We start from the raw sequence: 12264 nt of genomic DNA, 5'->3' as shown, positions 1-12264 counted from the left end.
TTACCCAACAGGATAAGTTGATCAAGAAGCACCCCTATTGTCAGAGAGTGACTGATGGCATTTATGCTAAGATGCATATTCTGAGGAGACAATATGACCTGATAACAGGCACACTGCCCTGTGTCCCTCATGTGGGCTGATGCTAGAGAGTTGGGAGCCGTAAATATATGTGTGAGTTTCCAGAGTTTATTTTCTTAAAAAGATAAGAAACTCAATAAGGGAGTGTTTTGAATGAAGAAAGAATATTCATGAGAAGAGATGTGCATGGAAATCAAGGGACTCATTGAATTAAAAATGAATACCTATAATCTGGAAATTAGCATGAACATTTTTCTTTGGTGATTTAAAAACTCTGGTTTGGATTTGAGGGTAAGCTAAAAAGTTGATATGAAAATGATTCTGAAAGTTTCATTTATTTGTCAATGTGTACATCACATTGACAAATCAGAGTAATAAGGTACTAGAATTGTATTCCCCACTTAATGTCAAATCATACTCTGCTATTTTTAGAAACTGTAGTGGTTATGGCTATAGTTAGAAAAGTATAGTTGGATAGGTAAAGAGACACAGGATGGGAGGTTGGAGAGGTGGGATTGAACGCAAGCAAGCCTAACAATTTGTCTTTAGATGAAAACCTTGGATCCCTGAATGGTGATGGCAAAACTCTATCCAGGTGTTGAAGTTAGACAAATTATTGCACTTCGGAGGTCTTTCTGAGCTCCAATTATATCACAAGAAAGGGAGTCCTTTTTTAAAACAAACAAACAAACAAACAAAGAACAGAAAAAAAAGCTTGATATGTAAGCCCAGTCACTTGTTTAAGTTCCAGGGCTATGATTTACATAGCTAACCAAGAAGAATCTGGGACCATACTTGTGTTCCCTGGTTATATGACTAGATGCCAGGTACAAATGATGTCTTCTGAACTTCAGTGGAAATGTAACTCCTAAACCAGCTGAATGCTTCCCTGAGCATATTTATAATATGTGGTTTTGGCCCAACCTTAAGGTAAAAGGGAATGAATAATGCATCTAGATGCCTTTTTGTGGTATTAGACTAGATTGTTTTCCTATGTGTTAGTGGATCTGTACTTATCTCTGTCAAGCACTTAACAAAGACTAAAACAATTGTCTATTCATATGTCTTTTTGCCCCATCTGACTCTGAGCTCTTGAAGGACAGCACTGATGGTTTTCTTTTCTTTTCTTTTCTTTTAATGCAATTTTATTGAGATATATTCATATACCACACAATCACTCAAAGTGAACAATCAATTGTTCACAGTATCATCTTACAGTTGTGCATTCATCACCACAATCATCTTTTTGAACATTTTCATTACTCCAAGAAATAAAGATGAAAATAAGAATAAAAATAAAAGTATGAAAGAACACCCAAAACATCTCATACTCCTTTCCCCCTGCTATCATTCATTTACTTTATGTCCCTCTTTTTTCTATTCATCTATCCATACACTGGAGAAGGGGAGTGTGAGCCACAATGTTTTCACAATCACACTGTCACACCATATAAGCTATATAGTTATACAATAGTCTTCAAGAATCAAGGCTACTGGGTTGCAGTTCGAGTTTCAGGTATTTCCTTCTAACTGTTCTCTACTGTCTCTATTTTAATCCCAGAACCTGACATAAAGTGAGAAGTCAATAAGCATATGAAGCAATGAAGTTTCTTGAGAGTACTGTGTAACTCTGCTACCAGTGGAAAGTTCAAGGGACTCCCTGCTGGAATTCCCTCCAGTGGCACACAGATTAGTTCTCCAGTCATGCAGGGGTTTGTAAGCTCTTCCAGAAATACCCAGGAAAGTCCCAAAGAGCTGCTGACACCAGTGTCTCTTATGGATGGAGCCACTGCCCGAGAGACCCCCCAGGAAGAATGGAGGGCAGTGTCTTGGGTCTCCTGTAAGTGAAAGCAGTTGGGGAGGAGTGGGTAAGAGCTTCTGAGATGGGCACTGCTGAAAGCTCACCCTGAGCAGACTCATACAAGAACTTATGCTTCCCAGCCTTGACATCTAGGGACAAAAAAAACCTTGTAGGGTTTCAAGTTTTCAGTATTACCTGCACAGAAGAGACAAATACATCAACTATGGAGACAGTCACCTCAGATTCCCCAGAAAAGAAATGACCAAGAAAGCAGGGTTATATATATTTTCTTAGACTTTTCTAAATTTTTGGAAAATTCTTCTCACAATTACATGATTAGTTTACATATAAACATTATATATATATACACACACACACATATACACACACACATACATAGAGACCATATAATATATAGATATACACAGAGAGAGACAAAGACAGCATAATAGAGTAAAAAGAGCATGTTGGTTTCAGCCATAGCTAGATGCAATTCGAGCCTTCACTGGTTGGCTATATCCCCTTGGACAAGTGCTTAACCTCTCTCAAACCCAGTTTCCTTGACTGAATCATGGTGAAAGCTTCCTGGCAGTACTGTTGGGAGGACTGGAGACAGTACATTTTGAGTGCCTGAAGCACAGTAGGCCAATAGCAGTAGCTATTATAATACACATTTCTCCAAAGCACTATTTCAGGAACCAGGGTCATTGTTTTTCCCTGCTTTCTTAAAGCAGACATTGACCAGACTGCAAATATAGAGATGAGAAATGAGAGGTCGGGGTACATGGGAACATTTTGCTAATGAAATTTAGGGGAAATGCGTCAATCAAGAAGGTATGAAACAGAGCCAACAGCTATAAGGGGAAAAAGAGTAAAAGATTTGGGAGAAAAGAAAAGCAAAATGATCTTGAGACCTTACATCACTGTGTAATTTTCGGGGGAAAATATTTTACTGCGCAACAAAGAGTGTCCTTGGACGGGCAAGTTTCAGCTATTTCTTGTACCTGAAAGAACAGTGATCATCTTTTTCTATTTATTTTCAGAAGTATAAAACCAGAGAGGAAAAAGAAAACAAATTCAGTAGCACTGTTCTCTTCCATACCCTTTCTCTGGCTGGCAAGACCTCACATGTAGTACAGTTTGTTTGACTTATTTCAGAGACCCAAGATAGGAAAAATTTGCAAGCTTAGTTTAGTTCATTTAATATTTAGCGACTTAATAGAGCTGTCTTCATGCCCTGAGTTTGTCAAGAAATACAAATGGAACTCGAAAAAGAACTCAAAATCTTCAAAACAACCAAAACAAAGTCTGGATTTTTAGAACAATTAATCATTATAAGTAATGCGTTTGGAATTTTCAAACTCTACTGAAAGGAAAACAAAGTTGTGCTTTTTATGTAATACTGTCCTGCATTGAATAAGCCTGATCCTCTTTATTGCTGAGGTATACATCCTTCTCTGTTCACTGGCCAAACAAGTAGATATTTAAAGATAACTGACTATGTGCAAGGCATTAATTCAGGTCTGTGAGGTTTTCAAGGTCCACCCTCACTTAGTCATTCAACCCTCTACTGATATCAGCTTCCCAAACTTGAGAGTTAGAGTAAGCACAAAAATAATTACATTATAGTGAAAATGTGGCCAATGGTACATTTCCCATCATGCTATGGAAGAAGGATTTATTCTGATACAGAGGAGCATGACAATTTTGATGACAATGGTCAAGGATTGCACACTCTTGTTTCTACTGAGGCCAGGCATGTAAAATAGAAGTTTGGCCTGTAAGATACACTTCACTTTGTCCTTTATTTTAATAATACCACAATGTAAGAATAAATTGCATTGTGTCCTTCTGCCTCAGTGCTGAAGACAAGAGGGAGAGGTGGTGAAGAGCTTATTTTCCACCCATGGGGTAAAGTCAGTGTTACCAAACCTCTAACTTTTCCAGGAAATATTTCAAACTAGGAATTTTTATATGGAATCTCTTGATTTTTAATTGTTGGCAACTGATTAAAAAATTGAAATGAAATATGTGTGATAACTCAAGGAGGGCTAGACAAAGCAAAGCTCTAAGATGGGTGTGAGGCAGGTAGGGTTGAACTGGGGTGGAGGAACAGGGAATCTTCAGAGATGAGAGTTCTACCTGGAGGGGAAGCTAAGAACAAAGGGAAAAGTACGATGTCTGGAGAGGGAATATAGAAAAAGGTTGGTTTTGCTGAAATACAGCTTATGCTAGAGAGCCGTGGGAAATATGACACTGATCATTTAGATACAGGCAAAATCATGAAGGGCCTAAAATGATAATGATGCTTTTCCACAAATGATAGAAGAGTGTCATGGTTATCACATGGGAGAAATGTGAGGCAGGGTATTCAGGTAGGAGATGTTTATAACCTTCCCGACGAAGTGCTATTGTCTATTCAGATGCTTGCTACTTTTAACCTTTACTGATCTACTTATATCTGCCTTGTTATAAAATGGATTTAAAATGGTTTTAAAGCAGCTATTTAACTCATGCATCCCATGGTAAAGTAATTATATCTGGAGAGAGACCCACTTAGATGTGAGACAGAAGAACACTCAAGATATACATTTTTTCTAGTGATTACTGTGCAATTTTAAATGGGAAAGTTCTCAAATTTACTAATTTTTTATTTATTTACATAAAGAACTTGATAATATTGCATAGAGGTCTATGGGACAATTCTTGAAGAAATCTGACAAATATCTTCCCTTGAAGTTGTTATAGGTAACATGATAGTCATCTTCTTTGCTCACCATCATACTTAGGATGGATTATTTACAGGGAAAATGACCATTATCTCTTCAACTCAACTAACCTTTGATATCGGCATCCCTATCCAGTTCGTTGAAATAAGGGGATAGTGAAGAACGACATGGGAGAAATCTCTCAAATTTCTTTGGAGATTTTGTTTTTCTACCCAAGGATCTTTTGTAATTCCACTTTGATTTCCATAAGACACAGCCTTCTCTTTCCATTCTTGGGATGGTTAGTGAGTAGACTAAAATTGGTGCATACATTACATGTTGGAAAACTTTCATTTTTCAGCTTAACAATGACTTATATCAGCCTTCCATGGTTACCCAAGTGCCATGGAAAATGAAATATTGAATAAAATATTCTGGGTCTTAGACAACTTACATATTTTATAATATGCTTACCACCTTCAAAAGAAAAACCCCAAACAAATGTAACATTTCCTTTGAAGGTCCCTAGGTTTGGCTGTTAGGTCAGTTAGTGATGTTAGATAATGAGAAATAGTTATCTATCATGGCTTTGATGAGAGAGGTTGCAGAAGCACAGATCCTGTTTGGCACCTGGGAGGCTTGCTTTTCCAGGATCCGTAATCCTGGAACATCTGTGGTCCTCTTCCACTGAAGACCATCATTCTTTCCCAAATAGTCCATTTAATCCAAAACTTTAAAGAAATAAGGCAGCTGGTGAAGACTTCTTAGGAACAGCTCAAAGATTTTTAGATTCTTGGGTACTAATGCTCACTAACACATTTTGGCTTATTGACTTCTTTTTTCTGCACTAATTAAATTGAATTCAAAGCTACAGATATTTTACTGTATATCACATCAAATGAAGGCCATTGACTTAATTGACATTCCATCTACACTTTGTTATTTTTACTTTTATCAAAGCATAGGTCCAAGTCTCTCAAAATTTTTGATCAGTTTATGAAGTACATCTTTTATCACTCTGAGGGTATTTGTGTCAAATATTTTATACACAAATATACATGTATATGTCTACAGACACACACACAAACACGCTCATATATTTTTAATTGGTCATCTCTCTGGATTCTCTGGATACAACCAAATCTGGGTTAAACTACTTGTGCTCAATTAGACTGCTGGTTTCTGATGCCTCTATAAAACCTGTTTTTAATTTCACTAAAGGAATGAGGACAAGTAATAATCTTTTGAGAAATCAAGAAAATACCTAGGAAATATAAAATAGATCTGTTCTCTGGTACCCAGTTCTTTTAAACTGTATCATAATGATAGAGAGTTTTTTTAATTCTTATGTGGAAACTGCAATTGCCTCCTTACTTTTTCCTGGTCTTATCCCATTACCACTGATTCTCTTGACTGTGACTGGGAAATTTCTTGCTAAAATTAATATAAAGTCTTGTCCCTTTATTGTCTAAAAGCTTTCAGTGATTTTCCATTATCTTCAGGGGACAGCCCAAGATCCACAATATGGATTGGTGGGTCTTTCTTTACCTGACCTTTGCCTGTCTTATAGACACATTTCTCATCATTCTTTTTCTAACATTCTACAATCCAATTTTACAGAATTATTTTCTTCCTTGCAATCCTATCAATACTTTTAACTTTCTAGAATGGTCCCCAGGTTCCTGCCACCACCACCACCACCACCACCATCACCACCCCCACCCCCCTCTCCCCTAGACATCACTTGAGCAACGTCAACTCATACTTCTAGAATCAGCTCAGGCCTCATCTCCTTTAAGAAAGCCACCCTGACACTCCATGCTAAATTAGATGTCCCTATTTGGAGCTCCATTATTAAAACTGTGCTGCTCAAATATTTATTGATAAAAAGAATGAATGAAAGATTCAAAGGCATGCTGCTCTACCACAGAGAATACAGAGATAGGATTCTTGTTATACACACACAATAAGGTCCTATTGGTTGAACTGGCAGTGACTTTAATAGAAAACTGGTTATTCTCTCTAGGCCTTCATTTAGACCTTCCCTGAAGATAAATGGATGACTTGTTGACATGGCCTTTCATTGATATGTGAGTGTTGTTTAGGTATCTCTGATTTTACTAGCAGATGCTGGCTACAATGTCTTTTTTTAATATGTTGACAATTGCTAACATTTATTGCATACTTACCATGCACTGTACTAAATTTTTTTAGAAATGGTATCTCATTTAATTCTCCTTAGAACCAACCTACAAAATGCGCACTATCATCCCCATTGAATAAGTGAAGAAACTAAGACACAAAGAAATAAATGATTGAGAACAGTAAAATTAGGAAGGAAAGTAAAGGAGAGACTTGTATTTAAGTCCAGGCCTGACCTTGTCTCTACAATTTATACATTTCATTAATGCCAGTGCGGCACTGCATCTCAGAATAAGTATCCTCTTCCACCAGCAACACATAATATCTGAGTTCTAGGTGTGGTTGAGACATGTAACTGCTCTTTCTGAGCTCATCGCTATACTTCATTTCCCAAGTAAAGCCATAGACAAGACAGAATCACCGGAAGCCTGAATCACTGCGTGGAAGAAAGCTGATTCCTGACTGGTTACATGAGCAAGAAATAAATGTCTAGCATAGCAAAGACATTTATAGCTATATTTATTTATTATCAAGACCTAGGCTACCTGGCTAAGGAATCAAGAGTTTTCAATTGGATATAATTTCTAATGATTTATAACCTAATGATTGTCATAATCCAAGATGAGAGATCATAATTTGTGGGAGGTTTATTCATTCTTCAAGATGATCCAGGGATATTCTCTTTATTTCTCTCTCTTTATATTTCACTGTGTTACCTAATCAATTTTCTATGAATTGTTTTCAGATGTTTTGTGAAATGCAGTGATAAACAAAAAACAAAACCAAGAGAAAGAGTGAGAAAAGAAAGGAAAAAAAAATAAGGAGGCATGGAAAAGGAAAGAAGGGACCAGGTTAGAAACACTGAGAACTTATGGAGGTATAACTGGGAAATCTAAAAATACCATGGAGCCTCTTCTCCTTAGTCTTTTTCTGCTGTAGGACCATGAATGCTAAATATTTCCTTACTCATGCTCTTTTGCAGCTGCCACTTTAGAAGGCAATGAGTCATTAGCAGGAATCTGCTGGGTTTTTCTGGGAAAGATTTTGCACTTTGGATGGAAGTTATAGATGAAGCTGCACTGCTATTTCTCCTTTCTTCCTGCCTGAGATAAAAATGGATTTGGGACAACTATCTTGTGAAAATGATGTGAAAAGCCCGAGAATAGTGAAAGGAACACTGGAGATGCAACCCAGATCTCATCCCAGCAGCCTCCTGCTTCAAGTCTTCTTTGGTGATAAAAAGAACAACCTACTTATAGGCTACTTTTAACTGGAATTCTGTTTCTTGCAGATGAAAACCTTAGTAATTGATTCACAAATGTTAAAAGAAAGACAGACCCTGAGAGGGTGGAATTACCAAGTGATTGATAAAAAAGGAAAAGAACAGAAAGGGTCAGAGCTGTGTCAAAAGAACTAGGATGGTGGCATAAAACAGGAGGGTCATCTTTGTGGGGGGGCAGCAAATCTGCTTGGAGCATAAGGATCTCAAGGTACAAATAGGACTTCCAGGTGTAGTAGACAGATGGGCATAATAATGATTTTCTAGTGTAGGTATAGGCTGGAACTGTTACCTGGCAGTGATAGCTGAGTCATGGTAGTGGTTAAAATAATTAAGGAAAGGAATGCAAAGGACAATGGGAAATATCTACATTTAGTGGCTGTGGGAAGGAAGAAATTCTTAGTAATAGACTATAAAAAATATAGAGATATGAAAAGCAAGGCAGAGCACTAAAAAGTGGGCTGGCCAATATGCAACACTGAGTAACACAAAAACAAAACTCTATCTTTAATGGATGGATGGATAGATGGATGGATAGATAGAGAGATGGATAGGATGGAAGGAAGGAAGGAAGAAAGGAAGGAAGGAAGGAAGGAAGGAAGGAAGGAAGGAAGGAGGGGAGGAAGAGAAAAAAGATTGCAAATATAGCAAAATGTTAAAAGTTGGTGAGTTGACGGATCTATGTAACTGGGTGGGGGATAAGTGGGAGTTCTCTGTATGGGTTTTGAATTATTTTTGCAACTGTCCTATAAGTTTGAACTTATTTCAAAATAAAAGTTAAGACAAAAATCTATTTTTAAATGATGTGTCTCACCACATGCTGGCCTTCCCTTATAAAATGGTTCTCTGCTCTGACCCTTTGGGTTAGTTTCCTGAGCTTTGCCCACTTGCCACCATCTCATGCCCTCTCCTCATATAAAGTTCAAAAATAGGCAAAGCTAAAATATTTTGTTAGGAATGAGGAAAGTGGTATCTTTAGAGGGAAGAAACAGATAGTATTTAGGAGACAGCACAGTTAAGGATTCTGAAATGTTGGAAATGTTCTATTTCTTGAAATGAGTGATGCTATAAGGATTCAGAATAACCCTTCAACCCATTTACTTATGATTTGTGCACTTTTGTTATGCATGCAATTATTTAAATAATAACATACTTTTAAAAATTTCTTTCCTAATTTCCCTATCATATGATTTCAAAATTTCTAGAATGGGTCATCCACTCTTGTTGACTCTCATTTCTCCATCCCAATAATTACTTTTGGTTCCTACAATATTTCCTTTCTGGGAACTTTCCTCTCTTTTGTCTCACTTAGCCAGTCACTTTGTGACTCTCTATACCCTTTTATTTTCCTAGAATTTCGTAACACTTTCTTGATTGACATCTTTAATTTTCTCTCAGCCCCTCTCTTCAGCCTTATTTCTTCAAAAAGCTTTTCTCAAACTCGGTTGAAAATGGGAGGATTTGTCTAACAAAAATGTAACCATTTGTGAGAATAATTTTGCTAAGGGTAAATCTAAGTCTGCTACATATCCATTTTAGCTGGAGAAGTCACTGGACACAGCTCAGCGGCCATCTTCCAGCCCCCCACCCTCACCCCGCCCTTCTATTGTGTGATGATGTTTCAGTCTGTTTCCATTCCACAACCCAGGGGAGATGTTGAGTCTAATGAAAAGGCCCAAACAGATCTTAAATTCAAAATCAAGGATCAAGCAGCCCCAGATGCTAATCAAGGCAGGGATTCTCACCCTTCCCCCTCAGGGTGAATAAAGACCACACTAAAACAGCATAGATTTGTCATTCTTCTCCTATGTGAAGTGGGGCATGAGGAGCTGCCCAAGCCTGACCCAAGTAGTTTTGGTCCCCCTGGGAAACCAACCACATGGGATTTCTTCCCCTGCACTTTTAGACCCTTTCTGCTGTGTAAGTAATAAAGCAGTCTTTTGCTGCAAGTTTCTGTTGTGCCTTGAGTCTGACCACAACAGACCATGTAGCAACTCTCCATAGTTTTACTCCCAAAACCCAACACTTCTTTGTGGTTGCATTTAGATTGGAACTGCTCATTCCTACTGTAGCTGACTGAGCACATCAGGAGAATTGCACTCAGTAGACAGACTGTATTTTTTGAGTGAATGAAAGCCTCGTAAACACTGAGACAAGGTTTTAGCAATCAAAATAGTCAAGATAGAGAATGAGTCACTTCCCATATCTTCATATTCTTTGAAGACAGTAAGTGGGGAGGGAACCACTGCTTAAGGTTAAAATGTGTGCCAATCCAATAGGGGTTTTGCACTCTTTATTCTCACACTGAATTTCTGAGGTGGGTACTGTTACTCCAAATTTAACAGTTGGGGAAACAGAGACTCAGAAAGATCAAGTAACTTGCCCAAGATCATATAACAATTAAATAACCTAGACAAGATTTGAACCTCAGATTGTGTGGTTCCAAAACTCATAGCCTTTTTCTATATCTTCCTGCCTCATTTCTATAAAGGTTAACGAGACATGCATGTATAGTAAGGACAACCGTGATTACTTGCATAATGTTTTAAAATATGATTTTATAGGTATCCCTTTATTTTGGAGCTTAAAATTTAATATCCAAATTAAGAAGACATTATCTTTATATCTTTTCTAATGCACCACTTTCACAGCTATCCATCAAACCAGTCAGAAGTCGTGGTTGGAAATTCCTAGAAAATGCTGAGAACAGTGCTAAATTTCTTTTCATTAGTTCCATTCATTAGCTTCAATAACTGAATATATTAACTAGACTTCACACATATATTAATGCCATAAATTATTAATGTTCATAGTAAAATTTGATTGTCACCTTTTTAAATACATTACTTGATTGCCAAATCAAATAGAATTCTTATGTAAAGATTTTGAACACAAATTGTAACTGTTAAATGTTGTTCCTCAATTTTTTTAGGCAAATAAGTATTAAAAACACTTTTTACAAACACTTACTTATGTACAAGAAAATACAATTTCAAAATGGTAAATAATTCAAGTGTGATTTAGTTGTGTGTAGGGGAAATAATTTCTCAAGGTTCTTAGGATAGGTAAGATAGGCCCAAAGAACAAAATGGCTTCCTTAAAGTAACCGGTAAGACAAGATCTAGTGATAACATTTAATTCAGAGTATCTCCTTCTTTAGGTACCCAGGGTTAAATGAATTATATTTAAAGTGAGTAGCAGAGTTTGAGCCTCTGACAGTCCGAACATGTAGTTAATGTCTCAGAATTCTGCCAGCTTCCTGCTTAATGATAAGCTGGGTATCAATGGTTTTACCTGCAAGAAGCTCACCTGTCTTGCTGACTGGAGGCAAAGCACTAGGATAGCAGCTGCTAATAAGGAGATGAGAACACAGAAGAAGCAAAAAGTAGTTTAACTAGAGATGCCTAAATAAAGAAGAGCATATATGTTTTTTAATGTAAAGACTTACTCTTTAACTCCTAAAATAGTTGCACATAGATACAAACAAAGGTATTTAACCAAAATTGAGGTTTGAACAATCCTTGGGCCAGTGATGTTTGGGGCTGGGTGGAAAGGAGGAAATGGCGTGCCTACCTTAGCTTGTCCAGCTTTCGTAATGGCAGGTATATTAAAGAGCTGCCCTGTGTAAAAATGCAGCCCACTGAAGAGGATCACTGCAATGGAGTCTCCTTCCTTCTCAATTATTTCAAGGATGTCCTCTAGTCTCCAAGTTTCTTCACCCTGAAGTAGAGAGTTAGGCACAAGTTGCAACCTACTCACAATAACAAATTTGCCACTCATATTTCCCAGTCTAAATGGAAACTTTCCTACCAGGAGGAAAAAAAAAAATCAAAGGTAAATTTTTTTTCAGACTATTTATTTTAAAAAATCTGGCAAAAGAGTAGCACTTGAACCTGCTTTTTTTTTGGTTATTATTAAAAAATTATTTAAAAGTTGACAAAAGAGGTTTTCAAAGTACAAATCATCACACAAGCCTACTTATTTGGTACGGTCTCCAAGTTGTCAGTTAATCTTTACTGTCTGCACACCTATAAATTCTTTCCTCCTTATTCCCATCCAATAAACCATCAGAGAGTGCAAGAAGTTGACGAAATATTATATAACAAAAGAAATATTTTTCCAAATTAGTATTTCACTTATCAGTTCAATGTCATTTTACTTTTATAGTTAAAATAGTTATTATGCATCTTTTATATGAATATTACCCAAACAACAAATCCTATTAAGTTAAGGGTGAAACCTCTTTCCAAATATAA

At 36.9% G+C, this 12264-nt stretch overlaps 1 protein-coding gene across 4 annotated transcripts in view; it reads right to left on the bottom strand.

Annotated features, from left to right (window-relative positions):
• KYNU (kynureninase) overlaps positions 1 to 12264 on the bottom strand; it is a 136570-nt gene that overhangs the window by 75052 nt on the left and 49254 nt on the right. For all 4 annotated transcript variants that reach the window (XM_037849630.1, XM_037849631.1, XM_037849628.1 and 1 more), the window contains exon 8: positions 11582 to 11728. In XM_037849630.1, the coding sequence (XP_037705558.1) occupies positions 11582 to 11728 (147 nt within the window). The remainder of the gene's footprint in view (positions 1 to 11581; positions 11729 to 12264) is intronic.

This window comes from Choloepus didactylus, chromosome 9, assembly GCF_015220235.1.
Source record: "Choloepus didactylus isolate mChoDid1 chromosome 9, mChoDid1.pri, whole genome shotgun sequence".
Taxonomy (NCBI): Eukaryota; Metazoa; Chordata; class Mammalia; order Pilosa; family Megalonychidae; genus Choloepus; species Choloepus didactylus.
This window is presented reverse-complemented; position numbering and strand designations above follow the sequence as displayed.